Source organism: Amyelois transitella, chromosome 6 (genome assembly GCF_032362555.1).
Source record: "Amyelois transitella isolate CPQ chromosome 6, ilAmyTran1.1, whole genome shotgun sequence".
Taxonomy (NCBI): domain Eukaryota; kingdom Metazoa; phylum Arthropoda; class Insecta; order Lepidoptera; family Pyralidae; genus Amyelois; species Amyelois transitella.
In genome coordinates this window covers 10,871,054-10,893,099 of record NC_083509.1, presented here as the reverse complement: position 1 = coordinate 10,893,099, position 22,046 = coordinate 10,871,054, and the positions used below count along the sequence as shown (strand labels likewise).

The 22,046-nt window shown below is 35.5% G+C and overlaps 1 protein-coding gene across 1 annotated transcript in view; it reads left to right on the top strand.

Moving 5' to 3' along the window:
• Window positions 1–22,046, top strand: part of LOC106140012 (nephrin) — a 107,723-nt gene that overhangs the window by 53,783 nt on the left and 31,894 nt on the right. Inside the window, exons 2-3 of the mRNA XM_060944659.1 lie at window positions 5,815–5,971; window positions 16,972–17,168. Of these exons, the coding sequence (XP_060800642.1) occupies window positions 5,815–5,971; window positions 16,972–17,168 (354 nt within the window). The remainder of the gene's footprint in view (window positions 1–5,814; window positions 5,972–16,971; window positions 17,169–22,046) is intronic.

Genomic DNA, 22,046 nt, shown 5'->3' with positions numbered 1-22,046 from the left:
TTTTTATATATTTTTTTTCTGTTTTTAGTACTATTGTTTTAATTGTAAAATGGAGTAAAAGGAAATGAATGTAGCGGAGACCAAAGTTGCATATGCAAATATAAGAGATATGAATAGTAATTTGGACAAGGTGATCAAATAGTATGAAATTTGATTACGAATGAATGGCGTTGGTAAGGGGGAGGATATTTTTCAAAAGGTACATACATACAAATAATCAGTCTTTATCCCTGAGCAGAGCCAATTAATCTTGAAAAGCTGTTGGGCCGCGTTCAGCTGTTTGGCTTTATATTGATGATAAAATTGAGATTCAAATATTGCTAGCCCATCGCCTTAAAAAAATTCTTAAGGTTATAAGCCTATTTGTATACTGCATAATATCAAATATCAATTATTTGGATAAAATTCTTGTAGTTACATTACTCTTCATAAAAAAAGAAACTGTACTCTTCACAGTCCTAATTTAGAGAACGCTAGTAATATAAAGTCAGTTGATACCTTTAAAACTAAACTGTGGAACAGTTAATAAAATCAGTTGGGGTGGTAGTGTGGGGGGGGGGGTCCTACCCCATTGCAGAAAGCCAGAAGATGAATGAGAATAAAACTAAGTGCTGCATCTATACTGCAATGCAAATTATTATGAAAAATTATTTTAAAATTTTACTGCTGTAAATAAGTGAGTCGTTGTGTGCCGTGTGGTTCCCGGCACGAATAGAAAAAAAGAATAGGACCACTCCATCTCTTTTCCATGGATGTTGTAAAAGGCGACTAAAGGATAGGCTTTTAAATTCGGGATTCTTCTTTTAGGCAATGGGCTAGCAACCTGTCAATATTTGAATCTCAATTTTATCAATAAGCCAAACAGCCGAACGTAGGCTATGTTTGGCTATTAGGCTTAATGATAGTCAGTCAGTCTTTTCAAGATTATGGGCTCTGTCCGCCTCGCAAAGGATATAGACGTGTCTGTTTGCCAAACAGCCGAACCTAGGCTATGTTTGGCTATTAGGCTTAATGATAGTCAGTCACTCTTTTCAAGATTATCAGCTCCGTCCACCTCGCAAGGAATATAGACGTGTCTGTTTGTAAGTATGTATGTTTGTGAGTCGTTAAATACTACATGCTGCCTATATCGGACATGTCTTATAGCAATCTATTCATACATATACCTAATTATTGACGAACATGCGATATGTTAAAAAAAAAATTGAAAATGGCCTCGTTTATTCAAGAAGGTTTCTATACAATCCAGCCTTAATACAGCGATATATCAGACCGCTGGAATGCTCTTAAGACACGGCTTTCCGCGCGTATTATCTTTAAGTGGCCCTTTCTCGAATGGGAAGTATACTTTGGTCGTCCTTAACGCCTCGCTACTACTTATAACATGAGGGGTTCAAATTCTATATTTGCTTCTATGTAAAGAGAAAAAGTCATATTATGTGTAACCGTGTGATTTCCGATCTAAAGAATGGAAGACCACTCCATCTTTTTGCCATGAATGTCGTAAAAGGCGACTACGGGATAGGCTAATTAACTTGGGATTCTTCTTGTGAGCATTGTGGGCTAGCAACTTGATACTATTTAAAGAACATACTGATTGCCATAAAATTGAACATGGCCTATCTGTCTCTACAAGACTGTCGTCACTGTCTATCCCGCAAGGGATAAAGACGTGATAATATGTATATCTATATGTATGTATGTATGAGTTAAACTGATTCTCGTCTCGCGCCAATCGTAAAAGTCAGTAGTGGCTCTATTTTTGATCATTTCTCTTTCTCCTTGTGTGTTGCGGGTTGCCACGTGATTCCCAGCACCAATACAAAAAAGAATACGACCACTCCATCTCTTTCCCATGTATGTCGTAAAAGGTGACTAAGGGATAGACTTACAAACTTGGGATTCTTTTTTAGGCGATGGGCTAGCAACCTGTCTCTATTTGAATCTCAATTCCATCATTAAGCCAAATAGCTAAACGTGTTCTATCAGTCTTTTCAAGACTGTTGGCTCTGTCTACGCCACAAGGGATATAGACGTAACCATTTGTATGCACACACCAACGTAATGCTTCAGGGCCCGGGGTCCGCTTTTACACGTTTCTCTCTACACTTTGTCCGGTCATGGGTGACCTCAGTTTTAAGACCATCACGCATATGAACTCTCCCGACCATGGCTAGGAAAATGCTTACTAAATATCTTTAAATCTTAATGCCATAATTTCAGTATTTAGAAAAAAGTGGATGTGAATAGAGTCATCTTTTTTGGTGTAACTTGATTTACTTGTTAATTTATTTCTACAAGGTATCAGTGCTTATTACTCATTCATTCACTCACTCACTCAAACCCACTCACACACTCACTCACTCACTCACCCACTCACTCACCCACTCACTCACCCGCTCACTCACCGACTCACTCATTTTAGAAGTCGGCTATTACGAATTTTAGTACCATTCTGAACCACATCTTTTTCAGACTGAGATGGCTATAATAATTCGTGAATGAAGGAATAAGTGTAATATACTCGTATAAGTTTTTAACCAAATAATTCATTCACCGTCCATTTAAAAGGTGTGGTATTCTTCAGAATGTTAATCGCTTCGTTTGTCTTGTCCTCGTAATTAGTTTGTTTCGCTGAGAAGTTTATAGACTCTCAGTCATTATTATTTAATCTCTGGGCCTTGGTGGCGCAGCGGTAGGACGCTTGTCTGTGACACCGGAGGTCCTAGGTTCCAATCTCGGCCGGGGCATGACGAGAAAAGAACTTTTCCTGATTGGCCTGGATCTTGGATCTTTATCTATATAAGTATTTATTATAAAATATAGTATCGTTGCGATAGTATCTCATAACACAAGTCTCGAACTGACTCCGAGGCTAACTCAATCTGTGTAATTTCTCACATATATATTTATTTTATTTAATATGCATACAACATGATCTAAGTAAATTAAAAACAAACATTTAGATACAACAGCAAAAAAAATAATTACTAAGAGTCATTTTATTTAGAGCTATAATTATTAGATACATACATATAATCACTGCCATATCCCTTGCGGGGTAGACAGAGCCCACAATCTTGAAAAGACTGAAACCCCACGTTCTGCTGTATGGCTTGATGAATAATGCGTAAGATTCAAATCTATCCGATCACCAAAAAGAATCCCAAGTTTATAAGTCACCTTTAATGACATCTATAGGAAAAATATGGAATCGTTCTATTCTAGTGGCGAAAACTACACGGCATTTATATATTTGTATTAACCTGATAATTTAAACTATCGATTCGATTAAATAGTGCATGCTAATGTTAGTTTCAGAATAGACAATGACACGTTAACACTGCCCAGTGTTAGTTGGTTGTATTTGTGTTTAGTTAGGGGCGTTAACTGGTACTGATAGTCCGACAATTTGGGTCATCACTTCTGGGATTACGGGCGCGTGAGGTTTGTTCAATTTTGTTATTCAAAGCAATGAAATATAAGTTGTACATGCAGTGTACTGAATTAATGCCAAGTAATATTAGGAATGCGAAAGCGAGTTTGTATGTTAACTCTTCACGGGTTATCTTATTAATTAATCGTTTTAAAATATCACATATATATATATATATAAAATATATATATATAAATTAAGAGTCTGGAGAAGGACATAGGGTACCTTTTCGGGTCCCAGTAAAAAATAAAATTCGGTGCTTTTTAAAAGTGATGCTTATTTCGTCATTTTTATTTAGATGGCGTTAAATTCGTCGCTTTTTGTATATTGCGCTAACTCCACGCGAATGAAGCTGCGGGTAAAAGCTAGTAATGGTTATAAAGTTATACATGCACAGATGTAATCTCGCCCAGCAGCTCAGGCGCAGCTCAGACGTCTAAACAACTTTTTAAACATCAGGAGTAACATGTTCATTGGAGTATTGATCAATAGCTTCGGCCTTATACCAATAACTTTTAACTGAGTTTAGTACAGAAGTTTAACTATTATCCAATGCTTTTACGGCAAGGAAAGAGATTGTATGGAAACTTGTTCATTGAGGCAACTAGATATGTTTGTGTACCTATGATCCCATGTTAGCAAGGTTCTCTAAATTAACTTCAGATTCCTGTTTAGGTTACCATTTTGCCACATATTTGAATCTACCATTAAGCCATACAGCTGATCGTGAATCAGCTGTATGGCTTAATGATAGGATTCCTTCCCTATCTTCGAAACTGTTGGCTCTACCCCGTAAGGGATAAAGACGTATGTTTAGGTGGGAGTCATTTAATATAAAAAAACCTGATTTAACCAATCTAGGACGAACTACTAATATAAGTGAGGACACGACCTACGAGTAATGCTACAAGAACAAATGTGCTAAAGAGGCATCGTAAAAATAAAATGCATATACTCATAATCAATACTTCCGATAACATCATAGAATTGTTAAAATTGTGTAAAATGCATTACTTTGTAATTAAATTTTAATAACAAACTAAAAATATATAAAATGCGTTAGTTTGGAATTACATATTAATTGCAAACTAACGCATTTTACAAAATTCCGTTTCTAGCAATACTATACCTACCAGACTCGGCAAATTAACTCTCAAAATCTAATTTAGAGATGAGAAACAGTGCCTAGAAGTTTCCAGATAGTTAATATAATTAACTGTATCCGTATGGTAGTGGAAATATCGTTGCAGCTTCGGAGCCTCGGTAAATCCTCAGAGAAAAGGTGTGAAAAATTGCACTAGATTGTAATTGTTAGTGAGAAATGTATTTCTTAACTAGTTATAGTTAATTTATTTAACAACATTACTTGTCAGTAGGTATCCAATAGTAGTTTAAGCGTGAATTAGGTGTTATAACGAGAATTTATGAATTAAAAAAAAATACTTTGATAAATATACGTATATACTTATAGTCATGTCTATACCCTTTGCGGGGTAGACAGAAGGTCTTGAAAAACTGAAAGGCTACGTTCAGCTGTCTGGCTTGTTATGTATGTATGTTTATACTTTTTTCATATTCTCATATTATTACGTCTGTTCTCCTTCAAAGTTTGATCAATATCACATATTATATGTTATAAAGATTCACTATGTTTCCATAAACATAATGATCATACTTCTGCCATTTTCCACTACAAAATTAAACTATTTTCGATCATAACCAATATCGAAACCGCGTTTTGGAACATTATTGGCAGCGCTGCGCTGTTCCAAACGATCGCCTAATCGCACCGCTTGGCGTCAACGACTATTATTTACTGGAAATTGTACTAGTTTGTGATAAAATAATTAATGTTTTTTTACATTTAAAAATATGATGTGACGAAATTTTAATATTTTTTTTATAAGTAAGAAAAAAAAATGCCAGCCCGACATCAAAGTTACAAGACTTGAGTAATGTGATTCAATCCTAATGATAATACAAAAAGCAATAAAAAAAGCAAACCAAGTTTTAGATATCAGTTTGGTCCAAAGGTTCGACTGGTAGGGAATGCCTTGTGAAATTAAGTCCACCCGTTGTACATTTTACGTCCATAAAGTTTAAATATATAAATAACTAGGAATCAAACCCAGGACCTCAAGACTCTAAAACCAGTGTATATCACAGATACACACACACCTTTAACTAACTCTGATCTCTTTTTTACAATAAAGTCGAACTGATTGAAATATATGCCAAACACTGATTAAAGAGAAAAAATGTTATGTACTTAGACGACCTTCCAATTATAGTTTTCATCAAAAGGTTAATTGTTTTTTTATTAAATACTGGTTGGAAATGTATTCAGAAATTCTAAATTTGAACTGCATTGTCAACAGGTCACAAGCCGAGTGTCCGGGCGGAGTCTCTGGACGCAGTCAATGTGTCAGCGGTGTCGGGCGGCGAGGCCATCTTACCCTGCGACACTCGGTCTCCACAGCCGCTTGACACCTTACTCCTAGTCGTGTGGTATAAGAACGACATACCTATATACAGGTGAATGAACGATATGGTTTTGTGTATCTACATTTGGTTTGTTATGTCATTTGTGAAATGAGAAATATTAGTATGTAGTCAAAGTGTCACTTAATTTGTAGGTAACTTTATTAATTGCTGTATTCGTAAATAGGTGTATAATTAAAATAGTTCTATTCGAACAATTGGTTACCTATTTTTAGATATTCTATTATAGACACACGTACAATAACAATTATGAAACTCTTTATAAATAGAGAGTTCCTACTTCATGCCGTTCGTATTACGAAAACCTATAATCATTTCGAATTGTGTCAACATCGATTCAATTAATAAGAATCATTTGTCAAAAGATAGAAAAAAAAGTAAGTAATCAAATATTTTCTCGGTAAACCACTCAGGTAATTTCTTCTATTAGGGCTAATTCACACTGTAGTGGCAGCCAGCGTTTGACACTACTTTAGTTAATACGACCTGGAAGTCTATTTACTAAGCTTAATAAAGCTTCGGTCTTATCTATTTTGTCTATTTAGTTATCCAAAATAATAGAAAGAGAGAGATGATAAGACTTAATTCATGTTAACTTTCGTGAATAAAAAGAGGCTGATACGCACGATCTAGGTAAGTTTTATATAATTTTATCGAATCCCATGAAAACTATCCGTTTTTACGAAAGAAATCCTTCTTCATTTACCCTAAATCTTGGTCAACGCTCATCACTATATTGTTAAGTTGAAGAAAACGTGAAGACTTATTTGTTACAAGTAAACGCCATATCTGATTCACAACATTATGAATGTATAATATCATAAGTACGATAGATATTATTATGGAGGTTCGGTTATTAGTTTGGAAGAATGAATTTAATTATAATAAACAGCCATTCGCCATTCGACACGAAAAATGAAGCAAAAGGCTATGTAATAATAAAGGCTTGTCACTCCAGTGGATAACCACCCTTATTTCATTGCCGACAGTGATGGGTATCCCGTGGGCGTACAAGCAAAGGATCTTATTAGATCTGCGGATTTCAAATTTAATAAACTGCCCAAGGCACTTAGTGGAAATGGTTAGGGACTTTGATACAGTTTTCAATGCTGTTTAGTAAAATACCTCGAATAATAATAGATATCTCGGAAACAGGTTTATTTGAAATAAATCCTTTGTCATGTCAATCTGGATGGGGATGGAATTTGAGAGATTTCGATCAGATATTCTGGATAGTGCACCTTATAACAGTGGTATTCTCTAAGGAGATGTAACTAAGTAAGTGTCGTGAAAGCTCTAATTTAATATTATTCGTTGAAAAAGTCTTTTAACTCTGCTTTTCCGGAGAGGTAGGCAGAGCTTCAGCCATGTTCAAATCTCTCTTCATGCCAGCTCGTCGGCAGAAGGTACTCTTTACCGGACCATTATTTCCCTCCGTACCGCCCAGAGAAGCGTCTAATGAATAACCAATGCCTTTTGATACATTCAGACTGATAGGCCACGTTCAGCTGTTTGACTAAATGGTAGAACTGAGATTCAATTACCGACAGGTTGCTAGCCGATGGGCTAGCAACCTGTCGGTAATAGGCGATGGCCTAAAAGAAGATTCTCAAGTTTATAAGCCTCCTTGGTCGCCTTTTACGACATCCATGGTAAAGAGATGGAGTAGTCCTATTCTTTTTCTATTGGTGCCGGGAACCACACGGTAATATTCATGTTCACTTTTATTTCAATTTACTATCCTAGTCATTATACTTATTCCGTCTTCAACTAACAGCGATTCTTGAAGCTGGGTGAATCTCAATCCTATTCCTTGAGGGAATGTAAATTGCTTTTTGTATTGGAGCACGTTGTACAACTTCTTTTTATTTTCCACTTTTTCCATAATAAGCGTCGGTTGCGTGCCGAGCCCGCACGACTCGAGTTTCCTACAAAATAATACGGTTCCCTAAGTGCTTTTACGAAGTTTATAATGCTGTTCTAGTACATCTTCATTCAAATATTCACAGTATGTAAATTTTTAGGTAGAAACTAAGTGATAGTAGAATTGTGGCCGAGACTGGCATCCGTGGGTATTTGACAATTTTGTTTAATTCAATATCCCTATGTCATGTCAATATCCCTTGTGGGATAGACAGAGTTAATAGTCTTAAAGAGACTCGAATACCATGAGTTCCGGACCGAATTAGTAGTTAACCGAATTACAGAGTTCCATCAACTTAAAAGAGAGGAAAGATTCCCTGCAAAGGTTAAACGAGTGACGCTCCAATAATCTTAATAATCCAGGATTATATTCAAAAGGCAAACCCTGAACTACTTTTCCAGGAGTGAAGGTAAACTTAACTTTAAGAAGGTAAACTTTAACAAGATGGACCACAGAACCATGGTAAAAAAAGTCAACTTATTTTTCAATAGAGTTTATTTTTGAGGCTGATAGGCGCGATCTTAGAAGTAAGGTTAGTTTTTATAATTTTGTTTTATCAAAAGACAATCTGTCTTATTTATTTACTCTGTATCTGTCTTAACGGTCTTCACTATATTGTCAAGTTGAAGAAAACGTGAAACTTATATATCTGATTCACAATATTATGAGAGTTTCGTGGATGCTGTTAACAAGACAACCTGACCTGATCAGTTTCCTGTCCAAAATATAGGTACCAGAATGTTTCCTTACCATTTAAAAAATCCCTGAAGGTACGTATCACATTTTAATTAAAGAAACATTCACCCCGGTCTAATTGGAAACTTTCACCTTTTGCTGGCATTTCGTATGACTATTTTATAAAGCACGCCAACTAATATAGACGTTGGGAAGTAATTACTGAACGCCACCTGAAATAGTTCGATATCTTGGAATAAATAAATAAATATGTACGGGACAAATTACACAGATTGACTTAGCCTCGAAGTAAGTTCGAAACTTTGTTTACGAGATACTAACTCAACGGTGGTATATTTAACAATAAATATTTATAAAGATAAACATCCAAAACTAAGGCCAATCAAAAAAAGGTCGTTTTTCATTATGACCTGGCCGGGATTCGAACCCGGGACCTCCAGTGGCACTGGCAGGCGCACTACCGCTGCCGTTAAATATAAAAAAAAAAATTGACACTTCCATTTTACCAGGCTTAAGGGAGTAAAATAAGATCTATTTTTTCCCAAACGATTTGTATAGAACAGTCAAGGGAAAGATATATGATATATAAGGTTAAGATTCTTATCTTGGACGATGATGCTCTGGCAATATGTCACTATCTCAGAGTCATCATTGATCATCCTACTGATTGTGACTTATTCTTGTGAGTATTGGATGCCCCATTGGGGATCAAGATAATATATAGATAGGCTAATAAACTTGGGATTCTTCTTGTAGGCGATGGACTAGTAACCTGTCACTATTTGAACTAGATTCCATCATAAAGCTATGCTGAATTTGGTTTTTTAGACTTTTCAAGACTCTTAGCTCTGGTTACGCCGCGAGGGATATAGACGTTATATGTATATTATTACGATGTCCACATTTAATTTTGAAAAGTTTCTAACCACATGACTCGCAATTTTTCTTTTTGTATTTAGCAGAAAACCTTGATTTCAAACGTACGAAACGTTAGGATAGTTGTTCGGTCGCTGTTCGCAATTTCACTTTTTGTACCTATTTAGTACGAAAACCTTGTGAATCCTATTCTATTGTACGTACTACTTATTTCTTGTGAAACCTAATGTTTATTCTAAGTGGCGTGTTGCTCAGCCACAATACATCACTCGCCCAGTGACTGGAGTTGACAGTGATTTGTTTTTTATTTTGTTTCGCGGTTCTTTTGGTTTTTTTTTTCTTCTTGTTCTTCCTCACTCGTGTCACTAATAGTTCGTAGTAATGTTTGATCGATTCCTCTTTTTGTGTTTGTTGTAACTTAGAAGTTTTTTGCTCGATTTTTTTTTGTGGAATTCTTGAGCCCAAGGGGATTAGGTATTATTTGTGTTTGCGTGTTAAGAACCTCACATTGCTTATCATCAAAGAGACTCAGTTTACACACTAGAATTTTTACTTATACTTTTTAAATTATATATGTGTCGCCACAGTATGTTTTAACTTCTCACTATATATAATTTTAATACTTAATTCAATTATGTATATTAAAAATTATTTTTGTTACTCAGTATATTATAGTAATTTGAAAACAAAAATCGTGAAAGTTTTAAACAATTAATTCTTCTTCCACGCGTTTTTTAAACAATGCCTTAGATAAAAACGAACTGGTAAGAATGTTTGTCGTTATTCCTTTTTCCTTTGTTGCTAACCGAAGTTTATTTAAAACATATTTTCGTAAATACAAGCGTTGGTGCTTCGCAAAACAACAGCCTTTATCTTGAAGGAGCTATTACAGATAATTGTCGGCTCTTATCATTGATTTATTACAATGAGAACCTTTGTTTTAAGTGGCTTATAAACAGGCGTACGCTGAAATGTATATTACTTTTTATAACGCAAAAAATTTAACCATTTTGCGGAGTGTTGCGGACTTGGAATCACATTAGAAAAAAAAGCCTCTTAAAGTTTTACAGGAATAGAAAAGAGTATGTTAAGATTGTTTGGTCATGTGGAGAGGATGAATGAAAGCAGGTTGACTAAGCAGATATACAAGGAGAGTATGGAGGGAAAGGTCGGAGTGGGAAGACCTAGACGAACGTATCTTCATTAAATTAAGGACGTCTGGTAAAGGGTCAGGTCAAAAGAACCCGAAACCGCCGAGCTTGTATGAAGAGAGTACCTAATGAATGTGGATGAAGCGAGGGAAGTATGCAGAGATCATGCCGAGATGGCAAGTGGAAAGAGGTAGTCTCTGCCTACCCCTCCTGGAAAGAAGCATGATTTTATGTATGTATGTATGTAAAGTTTTTACGAATACTCCAGGATAGGACCACTTCACTTTCCCATGGTATCGTAAAAGCGACTGAGGGAATAAACACATTAATCTAGTGAAAGCTTCCCTGGTATGGTAGTGAAGAAAATGTGTGCCAGCGCAGAGTGTATTTTACTAAGTCAATCAAATTGACTGACTCACGCAAAGTGTTCTTTTTTAAAGTCAATCGAACAGAAAACAAGTAGGCAGATACCACTTCTACTAGTGTTTCAATTATACTAACGGACGAAATATAGTTAATGTCCAAGTTTTAATTACACACGAAATATTTGTATTCTGCGCCGAAAGCGTAATTAAAAATACCTACGAATCCTATTCTGAAATTCAGCTTAACAGGAATACGTATGCAAGCCGGCGATGTAATTCAAACTCGTGCATGCCCACTTTGATCCGGTGGATTCAGAGATAGCGAGCAATGAAAATGGCTGGAAGACAATTAAAAATGAATCCTTCATTATATCTCACTGTTATGTTAGATTTTGTTTAGACTCTGGACTAAAGTCGGTTGTATCAAGAATAAGCTGTATGATATTAGAGTAAGCTCCACCCGCGTGATATGAAATATCTCGCTAATATCCGTTCCCGTGGAAATTCGGAAAATTGTCTCTTAGAATTTGAGCATATTGTTTCCTTTTAAAGCTTAGGGGTTCACTAGAATATATAGGGAAACTATGTGCCGAAATTCAAATGGAAAATCCTCTATTAGTACACCTTTAGCCCACATAATGCACCTTTATGCAGTATTTCAAGTCTCGTTGATATGTGAGTCAGTCAGTCAATAAACTCTTTAATTTCTTTTATTGGTTGCATTATCCCTGGTAGGAATGTAACTAGTTAAATAATTACTGATAAATTGATAAAAACAAGTGAATGACGAAACATTGAAAATATTTCTAAAACCGTTACCGAAGGTACCAATACAATTCATTGTGTTTTAGTTAAAAAACTTCTCAATTTTCTGATCATTTCTATTCATGAGTGTAACCTATCACACAAGCCTTGGAGTTATTTAGAAATTCAGTCGAGGCCTCATTAAAGTCGGAAGCGGGGATGGTTAAGAATACATTACTGTGTCAGCGCGACTGGACTTACTGTACCTTCCAGTGGATTTATAGATTATGATACAATCTTTTATTTTTAATATTGTAAAAGGCCCAGGGGAAGGCCACAAATGAGATGGAAAGACGACATCAAGCAGGTGGCGGGCAGCAATTGGACTCTTACTGCCCAAAATAGAGAAGAATGGAAGGAGATGAAGGAGGCCTACATCAGAATGCTGATAGAAGAAGGCTAAGAAGAAAAGGCAAAAGCAAATGTGAGATAATCTTTCGACGCAGAGCTGAAATTAATTAACAATTTTCACATCTTCTATATATATAAAACTCTTCCGTTACTGAGTGACTGACTGACAGACAACGCACAGTCGAAACTACTGGTCGTAGACAGCTGAAATTTGGAATGTAGGTTCCTTGGGATATGTAGGGGAGCACTAAGAAAGGATTTTTGGAAATTCAACCCCCAAGGGGGGGAAAAGGGGTAAAAACGTTTCTATGAATAATCTTATTCCTTGGGTTTATAAACTTGAAACTTGGCATGAACACGTACATAGGCAAGTAAATATGTTTGACATTATAAGTTTTTTCAAACTGGGCCTTCAATCGTGATTTAGGGGGTGCGATTGGGTGACTGATTTATTAACGCACAGCCGAAACCGCTCGGTATAGGAGTCTGAGATTTTTAACAGAGGTTCCTTTAGTAACATAAGTGAGCACTAAGAAGGGATTTTTGAAATGTCAACCCCCAAGGGGGGGAAACGGGATAAACTGAGCCGGGGCTGCGGGAAAGTTCTAACGAGATACCGTGGCCCCGGAACGCAAAGGGCAACTGAAGGAACGAGGTGGGTTTTAGTCAGTAAAAGTCTGACACTCCCTTCCGTTCCACCCAGAGCGGGAGAGGTCATTTGATGATTTCCCATCCTTAAAAAAAAAAGACTTTGTATGACAACTTTCAGTCGTCTCTTTAACATACATAATAACATACATAATTATGTACATACATGCATAACATTAATAACATCACGCCTTTAAATCCCTATTTTGTGTTAACACTACCCATACAAACAGCTAAAAGGAAACAAGTGAAGAGACGAAATTTGTCCGCATCCATTTTCACCTAAATTCTTTACGTTAATGAAATTTACTTTTTATTATCAGGTCAATAGCCTCACATGTACGTATAACTTCGTAAGAATTTTCTTTCAACTCCTAACCGTTGAGGAGTTGTACCTTCCATCATCAGTTCATTCACATGGGATGATGACTATCAGACGCAAATACTTAAACAGATCTATGAAATTGTCAAAAACGTAATTGCCTGTAAATTTGAGGTTTGCCCTTGATTTCCCTCTATTTTTTTATATGTTTGTTTGTTTACACATGTAATCGATAAACTCCGAAACTACTGAATCGATTTCAAACATTCACCATTAGAAAGCTACATCATCCCTGAGTAACACAGGCTATATTTAATTCCAGTTGTAACAAGATTTCAGCCTGTGGAAGAAAAAGCCCTGTCGAGATCATTAAAAAACGCTATATATAACCGAATTACACGTGGGCGAAGCCGCGGGCGGAAAGCTAGTTTAAAATAAAAAAGAATAAGAACTGTGATCCAGTTTGGGTTAAAGTTGTGAAAGTCAGATAGGATTCGCTTCATGTAACATGCATCGTGGTCAGATGGACCCCATACTCCTCTCCAAAGAGGTAAGAACGGGGTCAATAGGTGTAACGCCAGAAGTATGTTGATCGTTATAAACTCTTAAGAATGCTCAACACTCTTACTTAAATTTCAAATTCAGACCTAAGATCATTATAATTAGTTATAATATTTAGGACCTTTAGTATACACGGAGAATTAATTCATTTATTTACTATAGAAGTAATAAAAATACAAACCAAATGTTGAAAGTGAGAGCCCGACTCGCACTTAGCTCTTTATTTCTTCTTGCACAAAAAGCTCGGTTTGTCAGATTTTTTTCATACAAAAATTATTGGAAGTCCTTATCTTACTTAACAGTATCTGAATAATATTTACCTTCGATTAATTTATGAAATCTATTTTCTCGGTAAACTCAAAATCTCAATAAGTTGGCAACGAATCGATTATGTTATTGATAAATGTTGATTTTATGTACTCAAGTTTTCTGAATTTGAGTGATAAGTTGGTCTAAAAGTTGATGAAATCATTTTTAGACAAGTCATTTTGTTTGTAAGAGAAATATTATTATTAGCGATGGGCTAGCAACCTGTTACTATTTGACTTTCATTTCACCAACAAGTAGAGTTAAACGTGGTCTTCTAGTCTTACGACTATTGGATTAGTCTATCATGCAGGTGATGAAATGGTACGTATAGTGCATACTAGTTATGTGTCTATCGCCTCTACCTACCCCGTATGGGATGAAATCATGAAATTATGTAGTGTTTGCCAGACATGTGATTATAGACTTTACGATGAAGTCGTAATGTATTTACGAAATGTAAATTTCCCTTCAAACTTCACTCCCATTAGAAATAAAGTTTAGCAAAACGTTTCGTTCCACTCGTATCAGACAAAAGACCGAATGTTAGGCACATTAGTTGCATGACTAGCAGAACGTACTGCTTACGTGGAAAAGTGGCTCGTTTCAAACCAGCTGACTCACTACCGTTCGTAATTAATTTTTATTCATAGCCATTAATGAAGTACTTGCGTTGTACGCAGTATTTTTTTTTTTGGAACTCTGATAGTGTTGTCAGAACACATTCGTTGGGAATATATCTAACACGCACTTAAATTGTTACTTAATCGCTTTTGGAGTCATTTATTTATTAATGCTCCTGTATATATATTTAATATGTATATACAGGAGCATTTAACATGAAAGTTGTAGCATTAAGGTGCTACTTATTCTTTTGGATTCATTGGGATGGAATTAGGTTTGAACAGAGCTAGAACACACAGCTCTAGAGCCCAATTATTGAATGCTATTGAAATTTAGCTTAAAGATTACCTGTTTAAAGGATATATATCTTTTAAACAGGTACAAAATGGCAATAAAATACTTACTTAGTTTAAATTATGTATAACTCCTTGGTATCTAACTGGATAGATTTTGATGAAATTTTGTGTGAATATATGATTGTTACAGATAAAGACAAAAGCCATTACATAAGACAAGTTTTTTGTTTAACATAAGTAATATTGCACATTTGTATTGCTATATTTTATCATAGGAATTGTTGGATCTGTTGCCGTCACGTCTGTATGACGGATTATGACTAATATAGTATATTTTCTATAGATCTTAGACCTTCAATCGAAGGTGATTGATGATAGCTACCATCGGGTTCGAGGCATAACATTTTCATATTCAAGACGAAATTCTATAATACACTATTACAGAATAAGTAAATGATAAAGATATTTGGATGTTTAGTTTCGTGGGAAAAATATAATGTTATGAGGATGTTAATTTTACTAGTACAAAAATTAACACCAGCTATAATTTTTCTCAATAGTATATCGCACCAGAAATACAAGGTGAACGTATTCAAATGTACGGTCGTCTATAGATGAATTATACAGCTATTCGATTCTTGTTTATATAAATAGGGAGTCATATTTCCCTGCAGGTGAGTGTACACACCATTCATTGAATATTCAACAGAGTAGAGAAACAAATGGTACAGTAGGCCACACAATAATTATGCCTGAACCGCATAAACGATGTCAACGACTTTGAAATGTTGTGCTAATGCTAGTGAGTAATTGCCCATTTTTTTGGAGTTCCCCGGGCGTACTTAAACTCGTCCAGAAGTTTCCACGTTGAGGATTAATGTCTGTATTTTCTGTATAAGGGGAACCTTTGGGAACCATTTGCAAGGAGGTCTTGTTTAAAAGGAACTTTTTTTTTTCACGTTGAGTTGTTTATTTTCAAAATGAAAATCAACAAGGGGGCCAAAATGCATGTTTTTTTGTAACATTATGAAGTACATAACTAGTAAATTAACAGATTTATTAAATACTAGAGGCCGCTCGCGACTTCGTCCGCGTGGAATCAATTGCGCGGGAACTCCGGGATAAAAAATTTTCATTTAAAATTCTTGATTACAGTCTCACAAATTGGATTGAACTGCTATTTAACATGACGTAAAATAATTCCATAACATTTACGATAGGATTCAGTAGAACTGCCAATTTTAATGGCTGGAAACCTGCCTTCCAAATGAAAACCTTTTACTTTTTTGACCATTTTAAATTTCTTATCTTAACAATAAATACGGAACCATTACTTATAATGCCGTCGTATGTGTGGATTTATTATGTGATTATTAGTTGCCTGTTTTGCTTTATTTATGAGGGAAGGTCACGCTAATTTAAGTGCGGCAATTTCTCTCAAGAAATGGGTTTTTTTATGACCTGTTTAATAGTGGTTTAAGTCATCGTGAATCACCAGTGTTTTGTCGTATTTATTAATGATTCGGGTTTTAATATATTTAATTACAAAGTGAACAGACACGATTATATATGGGTGCCTTAAAAGGCGACTAAGGAAATGGGCACATGCATCTAGTGTGGTTTTTGCTATGATTCAATATGGCTTCGGTTCCCTTGCAAAAGTTGCGGAGGTCAGACGGGAGTCGCTTCATGTAAAAACCTGACTTTCCAAATCCGGCATCCTTGGCTATTCTCTAGAGAAGTGAGCGGGTAACCGGTATTGAAACTTTGCTGTTTGCATACTTTGTTATTAAATTAATGTTACATACGTCACGTATTTGTCCCTTACGGCGTAGACAGAGTCAAAGTCTCAAAAGGACTCGAATTAAACTATACCGTTTCTTCATACATACACACAAATAATCACGTCTATATCCCTTACGGGGTAGACAGAGCCAACAGTCTTGAAAAGACTTATAGACCACGTTCAGCTATTTGGCTTAAAGAAAGAATTGAGATTCAAATAGTGACAGGTTACTAAACCGAAATAATACCGTTAATAATACCGTTTCGAAGCTTAAATAAATAAATTAACCGATATATATATGTAACCGATATATTTTGTTCCAGTTACGACGGCCGAGTGAACGCTGCGTCTGCGCACTGGGCGGACGATAGTCTCGCTGGGAGAGCAAAATGGAACGAGAAAGCTCCTTCTGCGCTTCGTATTTACGATGTTTTGGCGACAGACCGTGCCATGTACAGATGTCGTGTTGACTTTAAGGTGTCGCCGACGAGAAATCACAAGATCTCGCTCGATGTTATAGGTAAACGAATTATTTGTAGCTTACTACACGGCCTCTGTGGCGCAGCGGTAGTACGCTTGTCTGTGGCATCGGAGGTCCCGGGTTCGAATCCCGGCCAGGGTATGATGAGAAAAGAACTTTTTCTGATTGACCTGGGTCTTGGATGTTTATCTATACAAGTATTTATCATAAAAAAAATATATTAACTTTGAGTTAGTATCTCGTAACACAAGTTTCGAACTTACATCGAGGCCAACTCTGATGTAATTTGCCCCGTATATTTATAAAAAAAATATATTACTAGCTTTAGCAACTAAGGGAGGCTTATATACTTTGGATTCTTATTTTAGGCGATGGGCTAGCAACCTGCCACTATTTGGATCTCAACGGTCAAATGAAAGTTCGAGGAAGCGAAAAAGTATATATGGCAAGTGAGACCCCTCAGAGTAGGCATAGACTAGGCATATACATATCTTTACATACAAAACATAACAGGTAAAGGACGCCTACATAATTTTTCATTAAAGCTCAAATAAAGATATTTACTCAGTAATTTATTTAATGAAATAAATTTGATCATGTTTATGTATGATTGAAAATTTTACAAATGTGACTATTTGAAAAACTATTGCCAGATATGCAAGATTATCTATGCAACTAGGCGCTAGCTATCTGTCATAGGAAAGCACCGACTAGAATCGTTTCATTTAATATTTATCGCCGACTATTTCGAGTTGGCAACTGCAAACTTCCAATGCGGCAGTCTGAACGCTCCTTTAAACATTCAGTCAGCAATTTGTATCTCCCGCTCCGTTATAGAATCAAATAAATAGGTTTTCTTTGTGTATGATTGTGTGGTTGGTGTAGTTTCCGGCCGAAAAGAATTACCTAGATTATACATACATACGAGTATATCCCTCACTAGCCGTTACGGAGTAGACAGAGCCAACGGCCTTGAAAGCCACGTTAAACTGGATGGCTTAGTGATAGAATTGAGATTTCATATCTTTCCCATGGTTGTCGTATAAGGCGACTAAGGGATAGGCTTACAAACTTGAAATTCCGCTTGTAAGCGATGGGCTACTAATCTGACACAATTTGAGTATATAGACTATATCTATAAACGCATGTATATTTATAGCTTGAATTACAAGTTATTAAAAGTCAATTAAAAATTTCACGGGAATGAAGTTCGGGAAGGCAAATAACGCTGGCCGACCTAACACACGATTTAGCGGTGCGATCGTGACGTACGCAAATCGGCGTGGATCAGTGATGTTTGTATGAAAACAGTGCGTGCTATGTCACCTATTTGTTTAGATTATTTTTGAACCGTTTGGAAAAATTGTCCTTTTTTATTCTGAAATTTACATATATACTATATAATCACGTCTATAGCTCTTACGGGGTAGCCAGAGCCAACAGTCTTGAAAATACTGATAGGCCACGTTCAACCGTTTGGCTTACTGATAGAATTGAGATTCATATGAGTATAAAGTGAAAGGTTGCTAGCCCGCCGCATAAAAAAGGAATCACAAGTTTATAAGCCTATCCTTTAGACGCCTTTTTCGATATCCATGGGAAAGAGTGGTCCTATTCTTTTATATATTGGTGCCGGAAACTACACGGCAAATTCTCAAATGTGAGGGCTTTTATCATGTTGACATGTCAGGCCCTAATATCTTAGTATCCAACATAGATATGTTAGTTAGTGATATTTACGTTCTTTGACACTGCAACAGTGGTTGTTCTTACCTTCGCACAATCGTTTTTAAAATACCTATTTCATCATAATTATTAGTAAATTTCAATTAAATTTAGACTCTAAAATAATGCACAATTTGATGAGGTAATAAAACAGGATATAAATTACGCCAATAAAGTTGAAATTGGCTAAGCGCCAAAACGCAATATGTGGGGAAGCGGTTAAGCAAAATGGTTACTTTATAGGGGCATAGCAGGCTTCAGGCTGGGTTCTTTATTAGGCTTTGTAACGCGCCATTAATCACCAGTACAAATTCACACTAGTATAAATTCGAGAGGTTTATTATGGAAGGTTCGGAGTGATTCGGAATTTGTTGATTGGGCTTTGAATTTATTGCTGGGTAGTAATTGGAGAGGCAAGGTGATGTGATAGTAGGCTGTGTAAAATTGTTTTACCTCAGTATTCGGAACAATATTTTAAACGGATTTAATTTGTACATTATTGATTCTCAATAATGCGATTAGGATGAATTATTTCAAAAACGTAAAATATAAAAGGTATCAAACGGTCTGAGATACAAAAAAAAAATACTAATAAAGTAACATCTATATTCCTTGAGGGGTAGAAAGCAGTCTTGAAACAATTGAAAGGCCACGTTCAGCTGTATGGTTTAATGATGGAATTGAGATTCAAATAGTGGTAGGTTGCTAGCCCATCGCCTACAATAAGAATCTCAAGTTTATTAGGTTATCTACAATAATATAAAACAACATAATAAAAACAAAAATATTATAGATTTACCAAGAAATATGTAGGTATTTATAATAATAAATAAAATTTATTGAAACAATTGTTTATAATCACTTATTAAGAACGGGTTATTATCAAACCAAGATTACCCACATTAATACAGATCTTAAACTATATATATATTACTAAAGAAAGTAGCAACTTTTATACGTAATTTGCAGAGAAAAACGAAATATTCATCTATCATTCCAAATGTTTACCTAATAAATATTTCATAACCACTAAAATGTTATTCCTTCATACGGTAACTCTGGCAAGATGTTGTCGATAAACTGGTCCTATTTGGCTTGTCATAGCCAAACATAAATTTCTAACCGGGTGACTTACCTATGAAGTATTGGTGTACTTTTCGCCACACAGTTATCAATAACTTGTATAAACTTGTATAGAAAAACCTTTATAACCTTTTTTTAACTGTCTCTTCATATTACCTTACCTTTATATGTTATCAAAGTGTGCCGTGTGATATCTGGCACTTTAGAATGGAACCACTCCATAACTTTCTTCTGGATGTCTTAAAAGTTATGTGATGAGAGAGAGAGAAGAGCTTATAAACTTAGGATTCCACTTATAGGCGATGGGCTGGTAACCTGTCACTATTTGAATCTCAGCTCCATCATTAAGGCTAAACGTGGCCTTTCAGACTTTTCAAGACTGTTGGCTCAGTCTTCCTCACAAGGGACATATACGTGATCAAATATATGTATGTATATACTTAATACTTAAAGCTAAAATTTTTATATTCTTAATTTTCCGTTATTTTTTTATTATATTTTCAGCTCTAATTATAGTTATTTATTGCGACCGATGATTCCTTAAAGTAATTGAAAAAATTTGAAATTTAGAATGAAATAAATGACAAAACATTCATTCAAAAAGCGACCTCATCATCTGTACGAAGCCGGTCAATTCCAAACTTTCCTCATCTTACTTTTAATTCACATTCACAGGGAAATGATAGCAAAGTTAAATGGGTCAAAATGAACTTTTAAGGTCATGAAAATACGTCATAAATAATTATGAATTAACTTTGATGTACGCTTTTAGAATCTGATTAAGAAGAAAAATGGGGGTCTGATTAAAAATAATTACTGATTTTAATCATATAACTGTTTGTTTCAAAAAATTTTAAAAAGTTGATATTTAAAACTGGAAAATAAGATTGGAGAAATCCCAAGTAAGTGACTTAGTATGACGGAGTATAGAATTGATTTTTTTATACTAACCTACGCTCGTGCCTTCACTCGCATAAATCTAAAAATCAATAATAATTCCTTTTCCCGCGGGATCATTGAAATCAACTCTTAGTGCACCCCTAGTCCACAAAAAGAACTAAATGCCAGCGGTTTGAGCTGTGTCGATATGTTCTCAGTCATTCATTCATTTTCTTCTTTTATATATACATTTATAGATCTCGTGATATTCCGGAAAGATTTTTATTTTGTCTTAGGTATCAATTACAAATGACCTCGTTGGGTCAGTCAGTATCTTCAATTTAAAATACTAGTTTTCCGTACTTTTATTCTAAAATAGGTTACAATAAGGGCCACAGGAGACTTACCCATCTGCACTCGAAACTCCTCAGTAGTAAAAGCGCACGCACGTTGGGATAGCCATAATTGAGTTACCCTACATTAAACTTTTTTCTTCACCGTATATTGCAAAAATAAAGGCCTCGCAGAGACGTACGGACACAAAATTACTTTGCCCGGAGTAATCTTATCGAGGACATTGTGATTTTCTAGATGAGGCGTTTTATATTCGACAGAAGATTATTCTGAAGAGGAAATAGGTGATCTGTGTCTTCTAGGTTTTTCTCATTTATTTATATTATATTATAAAATCAAGCCTTCTTCCCGGAGGGATAGGCAGAGACACCTTTCCACTTGCGATAATCTCTGCATTCTTCTTTAGCTTCATCCATATTCATAACTGTCTTCACGCAAGCTCGGTTTATGTTATATATAAAATTCTCGTGTCACAATGTTCGTTCCCGTACTTCTCCGATACGGCTTGACCGATTCTCATGAAATTTTGTTAACATATTGAGTAGGTTTGAGAATCGGCCAACATCTATTTTTCATACTCACAAAATGCAAAACAACGTTTTCCGAGACAGCTAGTTATTTAATACTTATTTGGGTCTTCATAATATAATGGGTGAAATAATTGGGTAATCAAATAGTAGTATGCAAGTAAGAATGAATCTAAAATGTTACAAAAAATAGTCGTCGTAACAGAAAAGGTTCAACGAAATGAAATAACTATTTTTGACGTCCTTTTATGGTCTTTTTCTTCTTAAATTTAAGAGCTAACTCTTGTCGGTGGAGTGGAGTGGTAATCTTATCTAAACTGCTTTACTAATCTAGATATATATTATATAT